We start from the raw sequence: 19,268 nt of genomic DNA, 5'->3' as shown, positions 1-19,268 counted from the left end.
GTGTAAAAATGAAACTGAATCCAAGCATAGTTTTTCATTTCAAGCTTGTGTAAACATGAAACTGAATCCAAGCATAGTTCCCTATGGTTCAAGCTTGTGTAAAAATGAACCCATCTCCAGTTTAACCCTAATGATTTCCTTTCTATTAGCCTCTTTCGTCAGATGAGCCTTGGTGTTTCTCCTTCCATCATCACTATCTGCTTGGCTGATCATATGCTTTCACTTAGTTGTTTTACCCTTTTTGGGGAACAGTTGCAATGAGTGGTCTTATTAGCTAGCCTCTTCACATAAATAAACATGTTTTGAGAAGTTCCAACATCACCAGAACTAGTTGATATCCTAGACACCACTCGTTCCTCTAAGTGGAGTCCTCTTTAAGCTCTTTTCAGACTCTTGAAACATGAAAAGATTGTTGAGCGCTTTTCCTTTTCAGCTCGTAAACGGATTGGAAACGACATCTACTCAGTATAAGTTTAACCTTTTTCCAGACTGAGATAGATTACTTATAAAAATGAATACATTGATCGAACATGATCAATAGGTTCTCTCTTGTATTATTTTACGCTTTTTCGGACTTGAGAGACAAATTTACGAAAAAGAACTTGTGGAGGTTTCTTTTTGTCCCTTTTCAAACTCTCTAAACATGAAAAGGACTGAGTCCTCATTATCGTTAAACTCGTTAAAACATCAAATAGCGACAAACTTGTCCAACGTGACAAGACTGAGTTTCACCTTCTCTAAGCTCATTAAAACATCACATAGAAATGGATTCACCCAAAGGGTGGAACTATACCACAAGAATATGTTATCCTCCTCAAGCTTGTTAAAAATTAAAGAGGTATTGGTCAGAAATGACTGGGGAAATGGGAAAAGAGATAAATCACTTTATGGTAGCAAGTCGCTCTTGAATACGACACTTTCACTTCATCTTTGTGACTATTTGGGTTGGGTTATATGCTCGATGGTTATCATACCTATGGTCTATCACACCATCCATCACTTTGGTTTTGGGTCAATGTTTCCAATTCATTCAGTGTCGCTGACATTTTCAAGAGACGTCACTCAGTAAAACTTCATCCTTTGCAATACTCATAAACCTTCATTTTCATGACCACCATTCCTGAACCTTGTGTCATCAGTCACATTCTGTATCCAAAAATAATTACACTCGTTTCGTGTCGTTGGTGTGGGATACATCAAGGCCCTCCTATGATGAGTCGCTTCTTGTCGACATCAGCACATTATCCAAGAAGTTGACTTAGAAACGCCCTTTCGGTACCTTGAGGCTTGCATACATCAATGGTAAGTTTCTCGCTTCCAGCGACAGGTTGAAATCACTGGCCTTTGGCCGAAAGACTTTGTATGGTGTTCGACATCAAAACATTTATTCACACCATTTAGAATGTACTGTAGTACCTTGAGAATCATTATCATTATCTGTGATCTCTCTTGCATCTGTTAACGGCTTACATCATTGGTTGGTAATCAGATGGTGTCTTCCCATGTTCGACTTCAGCTCACATATTCACATGGTTAAACTCGTACTTGAGCGAATGATTGGATGAGATAGAAGACCCCAATTCTAGTTTCGTCCATCTGGGCTACAATTTTAGGAGAGTATTAAATCATCTGTATGACAACTTTACACAGATGGTCATCCTATCATGGGTCTATATCTGTAAACGACTATGTACATACATGTAATGAAAAGATTATATGCTAAGTATGGATATGCCTTCCCTCATTGATTCATGAAAAATCCAAAATATCATGATGTTATGTATTGTAATCGATGCAAGTCACCATCGCTTCAGTTCCTCTCTGTCACACCGTAAATCATATCACTCGACATTATCATTTTCAGCTTCATTCTTTAGAGGGAAAATCTTACAAGTCGATTTGGGCAGATCACTCTCGACATTCAGATCAATACTATTAGGGCTCATCAAACCCTAATTCAGTTGTTACATGCCCTAGACAAGTCAACTCATTGAATGCCTCCTTCTTTGAAAGTTTCCTGGCCTAAATCCTATGCCTCCTTGGGACACCAGTGCAGCCTTGGTCAAGGGTAAATGTGCTGCAAACCAGGTAGGCCCACTGTGACCTGCACTGTAATGCACTTAAGCCCTCTTTGACCTGCACTAGGCGAGATTGAGCGAAATTTTCATAGGCTTCTGGGAATATTCCTTAAGTCTAGATGATTCTAAAAGGATCCCATCTCTTATATCCTCCTATGAGCTTGAAATTGGATAGGCTAAGGATCCATTAACCTCTTATCCTCTCATCCCTTGCTCCATGGAAACTAACTCCAATTTTGGAAGGCCGTTCAATACCTTCATTTATGACAAAACCACCTCCATTTCCTATAAATTGAGCACTCATCATAGTGATCAAGGGGCTAGAATCTGAATATTGTAGAGAAATTCTATTGGTTTGAGATTTGAGTTCATGTCAAGCAATGTTATGCTACTGGATTGGTGTGCTTTTGATGTAGTGAGGGTTGGACTGAAGCTGGAGGAGTGGAAAAGGATCGAACTGTATTTGGTGATACTCTTCCTTCTACATTAATAAAGAGTTTTTTCCTTTTCTCATATTATTGTTCATATATGTGATGATTATGTGTTTCAATGTCTTCAATTCCATTGTTTTATATTTGATAGATCATGTATGCTTTTATCATTTCTTGTTTTTGTTTCTCTTGATACAGGTACCTTTTGAGCGGATTTAGTTCAAGTGGGAGCGAAGGGAGAGATTCAAAAGAGATCAAAGATGTGAAATACTACAAGTAAGTTCCTCCATCTCATCTATATTCTATAAGAAAAGGTTAAACTACTTTCTTTCTGTTGTTCTAGGTGTAGTCACCCACCTAGGGAAAATGTGTTTATCTGTAGATGCAAATTCCATATAACAACCCATCTCGCCAATTGTGGCCAACTTATACATGGAATACTTCAAAAAGAAAGCCCTTGAATCATAACCTTTGAAGCCAACTCGGTGGAAGCAATTTGTCAATGATACCAACGTAAAATGGACTCATGATAAGACAAAGCTTGATAAGTTTTTTGTGCACCTTAACTCTATCTCTCCTGAAATTAAATTTACTATGGAGCTAGAGGAGAACAGTAGCATCCCATTTTTAGACGTACTTATCATGAGTAAAGAGGATGGCTCTTTAGGGCATAAAGTATTCAGGAATTCAACTCACATAGAAAGATACCTCCATGTTGAATCTTACCATCACCCTTCCCAGAAGTTTGGTGTTCTTAACACTCTTTCTATTAGAGCCCTTATAATATCTGACTTTGAGCATCTAGAAGAATAAAGGAAGCATTTATATTCGGTATTTAAGGTATAGGCTATAAAGAAAAATAAATTAAAAAAGCTATAGAGAGAGATGAAAGGTGGGTGTTATCACAAGAGCCTCAGGCTCAAGACCAACCTCAGTGTGGTAGAGTATTCCTACCATATATTCAAGGGATGACAAATAAGATTGCCAAAATCCTGAGAAAGAAAGACATAATCACATGGTTCTTAGCACCTAGAACAATTGAGATTTGTCAATGATAATATTTATAGACATCAACTCAAGGGAGTTTATAAAATTAGTTGTTCTTGTGGCAAGAGTTACATTGGTGAAACAGGTCCTTCATTGCAAAAAAGACTAAAAGAACATGGAGCAGATATTAAGAACGATAGGTCTTGTACTTCGACCCTTGCAGAACATTCCTCAAAAACTAAGCACCATGCTTGCTTGGAGAGTGCCTCAATTATCGCAAGGGAAGAGCAGTATCATAGGTGGAAGATTAGGGAGGCTCTTGAGATTATAAAGCATCCGCAGAATCTCAACAGAGACAATGGTATCGAGATCAGTGGAAGTTGGCTACCTTTAATTAGGCAAATCATGACTACCAATTTGTCTCAAGTATAACAACTTAGGTAATTGTTCTCCTATCCTATCCTTGTAAAATAACCATCTAATCTTGTATTATAAATAAAATTAAAAAATATATATTATTATTCTTAATAATCATTATTATTATTATTATTATTATTATTATTATTATTATTATTATTATTATTATTATTATTATTATTATTATTATTATTATTATTATTATTATTATTATTATTATATTATTATTATTATTATTATTATTAATTATTTATAATAATCATTAGTATTTAATTATTACAATATCTATTAATTAATTAATTAATTAATTAATTAATTAATTTTAGAAATAAGAACATTAATTATTTTATTAATATTGAATAGTATTAATCAATATTAATGTTATTAATAAACTAATTAGTTATAATACTATTACTAATAACTCTCATTATTCATAATAGTATTTATATTATTATAAAAAATATATAATTATTAAAAAACATCTATATATTTGTTTTTAATAATAATTAACAAATTAATCATTTGTTTATAATAACATTAGAGCATTACATTAAAAAATTAATCATTTGTTTGTAATAACACTAGAGCATTATAAAAATTATTAAAGGATTATAATAAAAACCTTTAAATATTGTTATAAATTATGAAAGAACACTATTGATAATAATTATTATATAATAAAAAATCTAGGCTTTAATTTATTAGTGGCCAACCTTCATCTTAAAACAAATTATCTTATAATTATTTATCCTATGATTAAGCTCTTCTATTATCTTCATTCAAAATAGTCTTGATGATGGATCCCTGTTGGGATTTGAAACGTTGATGAATAATGGTTATTATTGTGGATACTCTGAAGCTTAACTCAAGAGAAACAATTATTGTTATGATATAGGGAAGATTATGGGATTTCTTTAGCGTTTCTTGAATGTGGAATTAAAATTAAAATTAAGAAAATTAATGTGTAGTTAATATTATAAGTTTAGATTAACTTTTATTCAATGTCAGCTAAAAAATAAAATATAAATTATAAAAATTAATTTAGTTACATAGTCAATGTTAAATAATTTAAATAAAAAATTTATTTTAATTTCGAAGGAATGCATTAAAGGAATAGTTTTGTGGATATTTTGAATAGAAAGTAGGGTGAAATTTTTCAAGACCAAAAGTTTAGTAAAATGTTTTCAAATACATTTTAGACGAAAATTTTGGAGGGAAATATTTCAAATGAAATTTTTGGAGGGAAAAAGTTTAGTGAAAATTTTGGGGGGAAACTTTGGAGGGAAAATTTTTAGCAAAACTGTTTGGGGAAAACTTTAGAGGGAAATTTTCAATATTTAAGCTATATATTGTCATTGGGAGAGAGTGCATTTGTATCATTCAACATATTTTGTTTGAAAGTCATGGATTCTTCTGATAGTGAATTTTTTCTTTCTACAGCATCAACATCTTCATCACGCAACAACTCTATTCATATTGATGAACATAACAGGAATTTGTTCACTATGAATAGAGAGTCAAATTTTCCACTTGGTCCTAATCCTAAGGATGATGAGAGCAACATTGATGAAGGGCAGCAAAAAGAAATTTTTGTAAATCGAGAGTCAATTATTCCACTTAGTCCTAATCCTAAGGATTATGAGAGCACCAGTGATGAAGGGCATGATGAAGAATTTCCAGAGTCAAAATTTCCACTTAGTCCTAATCCTAAGGATTATGAGAGCACCACTGATGAAGGAGGGGATGAAGAATTTCCAGAGTCAAATTTTCCACTTCGTGTTAATCCTAAGGATTATGAGATCACCACTAATGAGGGGGGGGATAAAGAATTTCCAAAGTCAAATTTCCACTTCATCTTAATCTTAAGGATTATAATAGCACCATTGATGAAGAGGGGGGTGAAGAATTTCTAATAAAAATAGATTCAAAGCTTCCACTTAGTCATAATTCTAAGGAATATGAGAGCACCAGTGAGGAAAGGTAGGGGGAGAATGAATAATTTCCAATGAATAGAGATTCAAAGCTTCCACTTAGTCCTAAACCTAAGGGTTATGAGAGTAGCACTGACGAAGGGGAGGATGAAGAATTTCCATTAAATAGAGATTCAGTGTTTCCACTTAGTCATAATCCTAAGGATTATGAGACCACCATTGATGAAGGGGAGGATGAAGATTTTCCTACAAATGACAATTTTACTAAAAATAGAGTCATATTTTCCAATTAGTCATAATCTTAAGGATTATGAGAGCACCAGTCATGAAGGGGAGGATGAAGAGTTTCTTGCAAATGATAATTTTAGACGCACATATATGAATAATGCATTTTCTCTAAGTGAGTGTTTCAAAGGCACTCATGGTGATGATGAATTGAATCCTCCAAGGGGAGATTTCAAAAGCATCGTTAAAGATGGAAAATAATTTTTTATGAGTCAAGATTTGAAAAGCACAAATGATGGTAGTGAACAATTTTCTTCAACTGAGGATGGTAATGAATATTTTCCAAGAAATGATGGTGATGAATTTCCTAACTATGTTCAGAATGATCATAGTGAAGATAATGTTCCTCCTAATGGTGATGAAAATGCTTCTACAGAGGATAATGAAATGATGAAGATGTCGCAAAAAAATATTGTATCTAAGAGTAAGAGTAGAGCTTTTCATATCAATCCAAAATATTCCAGTCATAAAAGGCTTAGGATAGAATATCTCACAAGAAGAAATTCTATTGGTGATTTGATTTCAAGTGAATGTTGTCGAAAGGATTGCTTGAAACATATGGATTTCAAGTTTTCTATGGAGAAAAGGAAAATATATTTGTCAATGAATAAAAGCATGCAAAATTCATATTTAGTGGGTTGCATGCAATCTACACTAGCAGGTTATGATTATCATATTGGGAATGTATTGCTCTGCAGAAAGGCTTTCAAAATGTTGCATTCAATTGGTAATTTTCATTTGTCAAGAATCCAAGAAAGACTGGAAAAGGATCTCGCATATTATTCAAAAGTACGTTATAAATGAGAGGTTGGGCACTAGCAAATACTGCAATGTCATGGTTGAAAGACTTCTTTTCAAAGGAAGAGAGTGTATACCAAATAAAGACACAATACACATTCCAAATAATTTCTCGAGACGAGAAATCTACAGCTTATACAAAGAATATGCAGAAGGTGCTAAAGGAGTTGGTAATTTTATTACATATTCATATTTTACAAGGATATGGAAGAACGAATTCAATAATGTTTGTATTCCTAAGAAGACAAGGATGGGGGTTTGTAGTACATGTGCTTCTCTTAAAGCAAAAAGGGAAAAATGTCAAGGGGCAGAAAGAGGTATGCATCCATAACATTAATTTTAAAAATTAGATAGTTATCAACTATGAAAATATATTTGTTAATAGGTTTTTTTTATCTTATGTGCAGATTTCATTGTCAAAGCACTTCAAGAGCATCGCAATCAGCAAACAAGTGAAAGAAAAAAATTGTATAAACATCAAAAGAAGTGTTATGATAATCCAAATAAATATTTGGGTTTGATAATTGATGGTATGGACCAAAATAAAACACTTCTGCCACATTTTTTCTGCACACCAAAAAAATTACAGGAGGAAAATTTTATTCAGTTTCACTTGGTTGGTTTATGGGAAAATGTTTTCAAGGGTTTACTTCACAACTCCAAATATTCATAATGATGAAAATCTACTCATAACTGTAATCCATGATGTGGTTTCTCATTGGTCTGGTATTTTTCCTGAAGCTTTGTATCTGCAATTAGACAACATAAGCCGTGAAAAAAAAATCAAGTTCTTTTTGGGTATATAAACATGCTCGTTGAATTTGGAATTTTTAAAAAGGTGAAGGTTGTTTTCTTTCTTGTTGGGAATACTCATACCATATTGATCAGATGTCCAGTCATTTTTCAATAACATTAAGAAGAAAAGATGTTGGGAGTCTGCCATCATTAATTGAATGTATTAAGAAATCATACATTCCGGAGTTTTTTTTTCACGTGTTGGAAGAAACTATTGACATGCAAAGGTTTATTTTGGGATTGCATGGTGAGAAGAAATGCATTGAAAAACTTAATGACATTAGCTTCCATCATTAATTTCATATCAAAAAAATTGATGTAAAAACACTTATATGGGGCAAGAAGTATTCAACTATTGCAGAATGGGGGGCATCATCAGGTTTAGCATTTTTGAAGTTCATTCCAATGCATGAAATATTTGCATCAAAGATATAGTTATTGCAATCAGTCGTTGAACTCCATAATGCACAGAGGCATAAGAGAGATATCAATTATTTTGAATGTCTAGAAGAAATTAAAAGATGTATTAGAGATACATATGAGTACTTTGATGTTGCTGATTCAGTTTGGTGGGAGTATTTTTTCAATAATCAAAGTGATATGATTTCAAGATCAATAAATGAAGATACACTTTTGAAGACTCCATTTATTTGGCCACAAAATATGCCAAATGAACATGAGGAAAGACACATTGTTGAACAACAACAATCTCAAGGTATTATTAATTCTCCACGGGTAGAGGAAAGAGAAATCTATATTGGTTCTAGAAGATCGCGTGCACAATGTGAAGCCATGGAAGACCTTTATAGGGGTTCTGTGTAGGATGTTAAGGAGGGTTGCATGATAGTAGTGTTAGCAGATGGAGATCCACTTGGCTATCCATTCTGGGTTGCCAAGGTTATAAAGGTCATTAAAGAAAATGAAGATATTACAGTTGTTGAAGTACATTGGTATGCCACAAATACCCACCCATTCAATGGTGTGTACAAGCCAGAGATGATAGTTGATAAACAAATTTTCAGAAAGATAAAAAGAAAGAGTACAAATATAAATCGTCGTTGTACAGACCTCTTAAAATTAGAGGGTGTTGACATACTTGTGTATGACTTCAATCTAACAAAGAGAGGAACTCTTCACTTAAAGACCATAGAGATTTTGAAAAAATTTCTACCAAAAGAAATGATGTTGAGATAGGAATCTGCTGAACCTAGACGTAGATCTAAAAGACTTTTGAAACTTGAAATGGTGGGCATGCATGTTGACTCAGATGGGGCACTAGTTGATGAAAGAGAAGAATATGGATCATCTTCATCTGCATCCAGTCATTCATCTGAAGATGTAGATTGTAATGGTGTGCCAAAACCTATGAGTGATTTTGAATAAATGTGTAATACATTTTATGTAAATGATGTTTGCATAGTAACTTGAAATAAATATTTTGACTTTCATTTAATCTTACATGAAGTTATGAGTCATTTCTATGTTTGTTGGATTATATATTTAATTATGAAGAATTCATCTCTTTAGAATATCCACAATGCAGCAATGAATTACAAAAATGATTTATGTTATATTCAATCTATCAAAGTTGATATTTTGATTAAAAGTAAAAAAATATTAGAAATTAATGTTGAATTTTTAAATTATGCAGTGATATTTCCATGATATTATTTATTGTTATCATTTGTTCATATTTTGATTAAAAGTAAAAAAATATAAGAAATTAATGTTCAATTTTTAAATTATACAGTGATATTGCCATGATATTATTTATTGTTATCATTTGTTCATATTTTGATTAAAAGTAAAAAAATATTAGAAATTAATGTTCAATTTTTAAATTATACAGTGATATTGCCATGATATTATTTATTGTTATCATTTGGTATAAGATACTTTTAAAAATGTTGAAAATTTAATGCCTCATTGAAAGGGGACACTTCATTTTGATGGTTGATTTTTAGGTTTTTGTTGCAATAAGATAAGTTGTCTTAGGCTAATATTTGAAAAGAGCTATACTTTTAGCCTTTAAAATAAAAATTACTCTTGGAATAATGAATCTTTCATTTACTTGTTCATTTTTAAAAATTGTTTTAGTCATATAATTTGTCCATAATTTCATGGTTCAAATATGTTAAAAACTTAAGGTTTTTAATTCTATGGTTGAAAACTTGTCAAAATATTAAAGTTTCCCTAAGTTATGATATTTTAATTTTAATGCTATGGTTGAAAACAATTACAATTTTAGGGTTTTTTAGAGTCAAGATATTTTATTTTTAACAAGATGGATGAAAATTGTTGGAATTATAAGGCTTTGAGACATGATATTTTATCTTTAACATCATGTCTGAAAATTGTTGGAATTTTATGGTTTTTTCAAAGTCCTAATATTTTATCTTTAATTCCACTGCTAGAAAGTGTTAAAATTGTAACCAGTTTGGTTTTTGTCATTCTAGCATCAACACTTTTTGTTTCAAGGGCATTTTTTCAATCTTTTTTGCAAAAAATAAATAAATAAATAATAATAATAATATAGTTTTTAATAAAACGTTGAAAATTTATCCTAAAAAAAAACATCTTTCTAGAATACACACTTTTCATTTTTTGGTTGTTTTTTCATGTTTTTTTGGCATTTTTGAGTTAGAGTTCTCATTTTGAGGTAATATTTCTCATTTGATCGGTAACTTTGTTCAATGAACAAGTTGGTTCAAGCGATTTTATTAAGCATAATCACATTATATAAAATATGTCACGCAGGTGTTAGAATGCGAAACTTAGAAATTAAAGTAAGTAACGATTTAGAAATCAATGCAATAAACTTTGGTAATAGGCTTAATTTTATATTTCATATTTCTAACTTCTTAATAAATTTACAATTTTTTTATAATTATATTAATTATTATAGTTTACTTTTAATTATTAAAGTGATAATAATAAAATGATTATTATTTGTATCTACTTAAACTATTTTATTAATTTATTATTTTTGTTTAAAATTAGCCAACCTAACAAACCTATAAAGCTAAGATTGACATAAGTTGACATGCACATAATAAGCGTTAAAAAAATTATTTAGGGTATCTCATCTTCTAATTTTTTACATAAGTTGACATGCACATAACAAGCATTAAAAAAAGTACTTAGGGTATCTCATCTTCTAATTTTTTAAATTATAATGTATAAATATCCTTATTATATATCATGATGGTTGGAATTAAAAAATTTGTTTAGAAGCGAAGAGGTCAGAAATAGAAAATTTATTCGAAATGGAATATTATTTTATTAGCTTTATATGATAGGTTTTTTATATTTTTCTAAGCAACAAATATCATAAACAGACTTAAACATAGTTATGCACTATTACCAAATACTCACACAAAATTAATGTAACAGTTGTTTGCAAATGAAGCTAATTTGAAAATAATGACCTTACATGCCATGTTGCCAAAACAGTGCCCATTGTAAACCATGTGTCATGTGATTATTACCAAAATGTATTGGTTGGGACTCCCATATTGAATGGCCAATATAAGTTCTAGGAGAAGAACATATAGCCAATGCATTTTCTTTCAATGCTTAAGCCCAGATATATTAATATATTTTCTTCTCAAAAGTGCTGAGAAAATGTGTGTGTGTGTATGAAATTATTGAAACCCATAGGTTCTTCATGTAACTAGTCAATTTGTTATAAACTAGCATTTGCACCAGATGTTGCAAAGGAAACGTCGTAAGGCATAAAGTGCGGAAATCCGTTATCCATGTAGTGTGTGCATTATTCATGAGGGATATGTGTGACAATCCAGATGCATTGTATCCTATGGCTCTAGTCTCCAAACTCAGCTCCAAAGAATCCATCACATGACTAACAACCTCTGCAAGGCTTATGTTGTTCTCCATTCCCCAGACCATTGCCATAACCTCCTCATATTCAGTCAACATAAACTTGAGATAATTCACAACGTAGTTTGTAAGCTTTGGTGGACTCCCATCAACAAACAATCTTAAATCCTCCTCTACATGTTTCCTAAAGTCCCACAGAACTTGACAAGCACTGTGCAACAAGTGCTTCTCCATTTCGCTCAATCGAAGCCTGATCTCCAGGCATCTGGGCCCTTCAAAAATCACCCTGAAGTCCTCCTTCAATCTCTCCAATCCTTCAACCATGTACAACAACTTGAACAGCTTCTGAGGCTCTCTCTGGCTTAGGGAAACAACCTCTCCAAACTCTATCAGTGCTTTCATACCGCTTCCTAAAACCAATTTCTGAAAGAAATCTGTCCACAATTCAATATCAAATGTCTGAAAAATCCTGTTGCGGAGCTTCCTCTCAGAAGAAACCAAAACCTTCACTGTCTTCCTTAACACCTCCAACCATTCTGCCACATGGTCTTCTAGAGCAGTCCACTCAAGCTTATCAATAGATGATGAAGAATTATATCTCAGGTAATCACTTTCCATGCTCTTGAAGCCCGCTCTCATGCTCTCAATCCTAATCGAACCATAAATCTTCAAGCACTTTTTAGCTCTGACAAAGCTCCCCAAAATCTCTGCAATCATTAACCGAAACAATTGGTTCAACATTTAGTCATGCTATGTTTCTTCAATAACATAAACATGGGAGCATGGCAGATGACTCACAATGCTCACACCTTTTTAGAACATTGATGGAAGGGGATTTGGCTTACTTATTTGTTTTATATTTCATTGTATATTTAGAAAATTAGAACATAAATTATGGACTAAACAGAAAAATGCCCAGGGACAGACAATTCTTAGAAAATGGTTGTCCGCATTCTAATCCAAAGAATTGGAAAGAATGCCACTCTTAGACTATCAAAAACAATTTGAGATCAATATCACAAAGGTTGTTTCAATCTAAATAGTATAAGCAAAAAAGCTTGTATCATATACTGTTATTGCCAATGCCATAACAATAAAGTCATATGCTTTCAAATAAACTCTAACCTTAATCACATACATTAACAAAATACTACCACTTATTGCAATTTTACTACACCTAAATTTAGCAAACCATATACTGATCATTCCCAAATTAAACATAAATTGTAGGCAACACATAGGATACTTGTCCTGAGACTTAGGAGACAATTTTCTACTTACCAGTTCCTTTTCCAATCTAAATCTACGTTATACCCAAATTAAACATAAATTGTCGACAACACATAGGATACTTGTCATGAGACTTGGGAGACCATTTTCTACTTACCAGTGCCTTTTCCAATCTAAATCTACGCTATACCGAGTTTTTCCAAACCATATGATGATCTATTCCCAAATTAAACACAAAATTTATAAACAACGAAGGTAAATGGAATTGCAACTTCTGGTTCTTTAAAAAATTTCTTAGTAGATTATATAGGGGATTTCAAATCAATGTAGATACTTTCAGAGAAAACATTGGAACATAATCCATTACGGAAGGGATAGAGGAGATTTTATGCTTGTAACAACAAGATAAAATATCTTACTCTAGGCCACAAGATACACAATAAATAAGTCATATCAAACAGGTTACAATATAATTTTGACATCTTTTACACCAAGTGAGATGCCTTTTAATGCAACCACCCTATACAATGATAATGCTGAGAACATATAACTAATTTGAATAGTCATTATTGTCCTGTGCAATGCAAGGCCAAGTTTTTAGTTGGATTCATCCCCACTGGTGATATGGCCTTTTAAAGGTATTTATGAATCAAGGCTCGTTGGCCTTGAGAGTTGGTACCATTTTGTGTAATGAAAATTAATCAGTGCTAATCCTTCCACAGTCAATGAAAGAATATCAGAAATCCCCTCTTAAGAAAAAGAGAGTGCAGTGACTTCTCATGTTACATAAATGTATTTACAATTGTGTGGCCCTCGACCTCTCAAGCCATAGTGAGAATATGGCAAGGAGTTACTTTTGAGCCACTTCAAAATAAAGATTTAGGTACTCATTTTGCCTATGAAAGAAATAGAGAGGATAATATCTTACATTTATGCCACTGCTACCCAAAATACAAATCCTTTCTCTAAACAAAATGGAGTGTTTTCAGGCATTTGATATTGAACCATGTCCGACAACTTGAACAGCTTCTGAGGCTCTCTCTGGCTCAGGGAAATGGCCTCTCCAAACTCTATCAGTGCTTTCATACCGCCTCCTAAAACCAATTTCTGAAAGAAATCTGTCCACAATTCAATATCAAATGTCTGAAAAATCCTATTGCAGAGCTTCCTCTCAGAAGAAACCAAGACCTTCACTGTCTTCCTTAACACCTCCAACCGTTCTGCCACATGGTCTTCTAGAGTAATCCACTCAAGCTTATCAATAGATGATGAAGAATTATATCTCAGGTAATCAGTTTCCATGCTCTTGAATCTCACTCTCATGCTCTCAATCCTAATCGAACCATAAATCTTCAAGCACTTTTTAGCTCTACCAAATCTCTCCAAAATCTCTGCAATCATTAACCGAAATAATTGGTTCAACATTTAGTCATTCTATGTTTCTTCAATAACATAAACATGGGAGCATGGCAGATGACTCACAATGCTCACACCTTTTTAGAACATTGATGGAAGGGGATTTGGCTTACTTATTTATTTTATATTTCATTGTATATTTAGCAAATTAGAACATAAGTTATGGACTAAACAGGAAAGTTCCCAGGGACAGACAATTCTTAGAAAATGGTTGTCCGCATTCTAATCCAAAGAATTGGAAAGAATGCCACTCTTAGACTATCAAAACCAGTTTGAGATCAATATCAAAAAGGTTGTTTCAATCTAAATAGTATAAGCAAAAAATCTTGTATCATATACTGTTATTGCCAATGCCACAACAATAAAGTCATATGCTTTCAAATAAACTCTAACCTTAATCACATACATTAACCAAATACTACCCCTTATTGCAATTTTACTACACCTAAATTTAGCAAACCATATACTGATCATTCCCAAATTAAACATAAATTGTAGACAACACATAGGATACTTGTCCTGAGACTTGGGAGACCATTTTCTACTTACCAGTTCCTTTTCCAATCTAAATCTACGCTATACCGAGTTTTTCCAAACCATATGACGATCTATTCCCAAATTAAACACAAAATTTATAAACAACGAAGGTAAATGGAATTGCAACTTCTGGTGCTTTAAAAAAATTCTTAGTAGATTATGTAGGGGATTTCAAATCAATGTAGATACATTTCCAAGAAAACATGAACATAATCCATTACCGAAGGGATAGAGGAGATTTTATGCTTGTAACAACGAGACAAAACATCTTACTCTAGGCCACAAGATACATAATAAATAAGTCATATCAAACAGGTTACAATCTAATTTTGACATATTTTACACCAAGTGAGATGCCTTTTAATGCAACCACCCTATACAATGATAATGCTGAGAACATATAACTAATTTGAATAGTCATTACTGTCCTGTGCAATACAAGGCCAAGTTTTTAGTTGGATTCATCCCCACTGGTGATATGGCCTTTTAAAGGTATTTCTGAATGAAGGCTCGTTGGCCTTGAGAGTTGGTACCATTTTGTGTAATGACAATTAATCAGTGCTGATCCTTCCACGGTCAATAAAAGAATATCACAAATCCTCTCTTAAGAAAAAGAAAGTGCAGTGACTTCTCATGTTACACAAATGTATTTACAATTGCGTGGCCCTCGACCTCTCAAGCCATAGTGATAATATGGCAAGGAGTTACTTTTGAGCCACTTCAAAATAAAGATTCAGGTACTCATTTTGCCTATGAAAGAAATAGAGAGGATAATATCTTACATTTATGCCACTACTATCCAAAATACAAATCCTTTCTCTAAACAAAATGGGGTGCAGTGATTTCTCATGTTACAAATAAGTATTCAACCCATAAGTTATGCTGCATGGCCCTGGACCCCTCAAAGCATGGTGAGAATTGTAAGTGTTCAGCCCACAGGTTATGCTGCATGAACCTGGACCTCTCAAGCCATGGTTTCTCATGTTACAAATAAGTATTCATCCCATAAGTTATGTTGCATGCCCCTGGACCTCTCAAACCATGGTGAGAATTATAAGTATTCAACCCACAGGTTATGCTGCATGACCCTGGGCCTCTCAAGCCATGGTGAGAATGTGGCATGGAGTTACATTTGAGCCACTTCAAAATAAAAGATTAAGTTCTCTGTTTTTGCCTATGAGAGCAATAGAGAGGACATTATCTTACATTTATGCCACTGCTACCCAAAATGTAAAAGGAACATAATTTCCTCATTAGAATAGTGGTACAGCATTGATATTGGAATCCGGAAGCCCTCTCTCATAAGTTCTCCATGTATCCAGTTATCCCATTTAAAAGTATTCCATGTACTCAATTATCCCCTTTTTTTGTCAAAATAACTTACAGTACATTGTAGCATTGCATCCACTCTTAGCAGATTGGATAATTTGCAATACTTTTAGCTTGATCTATTCCCAAATTAAACATAAAATTTATAAACAACAAAGGTAAATGGAATTGCCACTTCTGGTGCTTTAAAAAAATTCTTAGTAGATTATGTAGGGGATTTCAAATCAATGTAGATACATTTCCAAGAAAACATGAACATAATCCATTACCGAAGGGATAGAGGAGATTTTATGCTTGTAACAACAAGATAAAACATCTTACTCTAGGCCACAAGATAAGTCATATAAAATAGGTTATAATCTAATTTTGACATCTTTTACACCAAGTGAGATGCCTTTTAATGCAACCACCCTATACAATGATAATGCTGAGAACATATAACTAATTTGAATAGTCATTACTGTCCTGTGCAATACAAGGCCAAGTTTTTAGTTGGATTCATCCTCACTAGTGATATGGCCTTTTAAAGGTATTTCTGAATGAAGGCTCGTTGGCCTTGATAGTTGGTACCATTTTTTGTAATGACAATTAATCAGTGCTGATCCTTCCACGGTCAATAAAAGAATATCACAAATCCTCTCTTAAGAAAAAGAAAGTGTAGTGACTTCTCATGTTACACAAATGTATTTACGATTGCGTGGCCCTCGACCTCTCAAGCCATAGTGATAATATGGCAAGGAGTTACTTTTGAGCCACTTCAAAATAAAGATTCAGGTACTCATTTTGCCTATGAAAGAAATAGAGATGATAATATCTTACATTTATGCCACTACTATCCAAAATACAAATCCTTTCTCTAAACAAAATGGGGTGCAGTGATTTCTCATGTTACAAATAAGTATTCAACCCATAAGTTATGTTGCATGGCCCTGGACCCCTCAAAGCATGGTGAGAATTGTAAGTATTCAGCCCACAGGTTATGCTGCATGAACCTGGACCTCTCAAGCCATGGTTTCTCATGTTACAAATAAGTATTCATCCCATAAGTTATGTTGCATGCCCCTGGACCTCTCAAACCATGGTGAGAATTATAAGTATTCAACCCACAGGTTATGCTGCATGACCCTGGACCTCTCAAGCCATGGTGAGAATGTGGCATGGAGTTACATTTGAGCCACTTCAAAATAAAAGATTAAGTTCTCTGTTTTTGCCTATGAGAGAAATAGAGAGGACATTATCTTACATTTATGCCACTGCTACCCAAAATGTAAAAGGAACATAATTTCCTCATTAGAATAGTGGTACAGCATTGATATTGGAATCCGGAAGCCCTCTCTCATATGTTCTCCATGTATCCAGTTATCCCATTTAAAAGTATTCCATATACTCAATTATCCCCTTTTTTTGTCAAAATAACTTACAATACATTGTAGCATTGCAGCCACTCTTAGCAGATTGGATAATTTGCAATACTTTTAGCTTGATCTATTCCCAAATTAAACATAAAATTTATAAACAACGAAGGTAAATGGAATTGCAACTTCTGGTGCTTTAAAAAAATTCTTAGTAGATTATGTAGGGGATTTCAAATCAATGTAGATACATTTCCAAGAAAACATGAACATAATCCATTACGGAAGGGATAGAGGAGATTTTATGCTTGTAACAACAAGATAAAACATCTTACTCTAGGCCACAAGATAAGTCATATAAAACAGGTTATAATCTAATTTTGACATCTTTTACACCAAGTGAGATGCCTTTTAATGCAACCACCCTATACAATGATAACGCTCAGAACATATAACTAATTTGAATAGTCATTACCATCCTGTGCAATGCAAGGCCAAGTTTTTAGTTGGATTCATCCCCACTAGTGATATGGCCTTTTAAAGGTATTTATGAATCAAGGTTCGTTGGCCTTGAGAATTGGTACCATTTTGTGTAATGACAATTAATCAGTGTTGATCCTTCCACAGTCAATAAAAGAATATCACAAATCCACTCTTAAGAAAAAGAGAGTGCAGTGACTTCTCATGTTACACAAATGTATTTACAATTGCGTGGCCCTCTACCTCTCAAGCCATAGTGAGAATATGGCAAGGAGTTAATTTCGAGCCACTTCAAAATAAAGATTTAGGTACTCATTTTGCCTATGAAAGAAATAGAGAGGATAATATCTTACATTTATGCCACTGTTACCCAAAATACAAATCCTTTCTCTAAACAAAATGGAGTGCAGTGATTTCTCATGTTACAAATAAGTATTCAGCCTGTTAGCACTCAGGTTGTTCCCTTTGACTCCTAAGGGAATACGGCCGAGGTAACCACAAACCAATCTTTGGATCACAGGTTCTAGCCTACCTGAAATCAGAGAGGGCTCTCTCTTTAGAATTTAGCTTTGTTTAGTAATGTTTTAGGCTAGTTATGATGCACTGAATTTTGTTTTAAAGTTTTGGTTGAATGATGTCTTCTAATAGCTGAAATGCAATTTTCAGGGGTTTTAGTCCATTGGGCATTGGAGTCTGTGATTATGTGTTGTTTGAAGTATTTGGTGAGAATGGTGATACTGCAGGGCCAGATGGGCACTCATGAAACAATCTTCATGTTTGGGAATATGGATTGTTACCAGCCAATGAGAGGAAACTAAGAATCTTTCACTACGCTGGTGATATGGAGAAATAAAATATTACTCAGGAGCAGATCAGAATTCCTGAACAGTATTTACTATGAAAGACTCAGTGTAAATGTGAGCAATTAAGAATTTCACATTCATAACTAATTCTGAAGAAGACATACATAACAGCAGAGATTGAGTTTAGGGTGTTCAATGAACAAATCCTGAACTATTCTTTTTCTCTAATGCTAAGCCTATGAAACATACAACATAAGTGGATTATGAAAGAGAGGAAAACATAATAACACGGTTCAGAAAACTTATTGTGACACGAAATAACGCAGGAATCCTGTAGCAGCAAGCAAGCTCATCACAACACTTCAAACAACTCAGAACTTTAGAAATTCCATCAGCTTCTTGTATTAAAAGTCTGAGATTACAGTATAGCTCTTCAGAAGAAAAAATCAACAACCCCAACAAGTTTATGCGTGGGGATATATATACAATCGTTTTACAAAAATATCTTAACGATGAGTCATTTGCTCAATAACTGTCTTTACCAACTTTCAAAAATAGC

At 33.2% G+C, this 19,268-nt stretch overlaps 1 protein-coding gene across 1 annotated transcript in view; it reads right to left on the bottom strand.

Annotated features, from left to right (window-relative positions):
- Positions 1-12,279, bottom strand: part of LOC149196843 (exocyst complex component EXO70I-like) — a 60,247-nt gene extending 47,968 nt beyond the window's left edge. Inside the window, exon 1 of the mRNA XM_089408455.1 lies at positions 11,559-12,279. Within this exon, the coding sequence (XP_089264581.1) occupies positions 11,559-12,279 (721 nt within the window). The remainder of the gene's footprint in view (positions 1-11,558) is intronic.
- Between the last annotated feature and the right edge of the window lie 6,989 nt (positions 12,280-19,268).

Source organism: Pinus tabuliformis, chromosome 2_2 (assembly GCF_031772625.1).
Source record: "Pinus tabuliformis cultivar Carrire ecotype Pingquan chromosome 2_2, CPIR1, whole genome shotgun sequence".
Taxonomy (NCBI): domain Eukaryota; kingdom Viridiplantae; phylum Streptophyta; class Pinopsida; order Pinales; family Pinaceae; genus Pinus; species Pinus tabuliformis.
The sequence above is the reverse complement of the archived record's forward strand: the minus strand, read 5'-3'. Positions and strand labels throughout refer to the sequence as shown.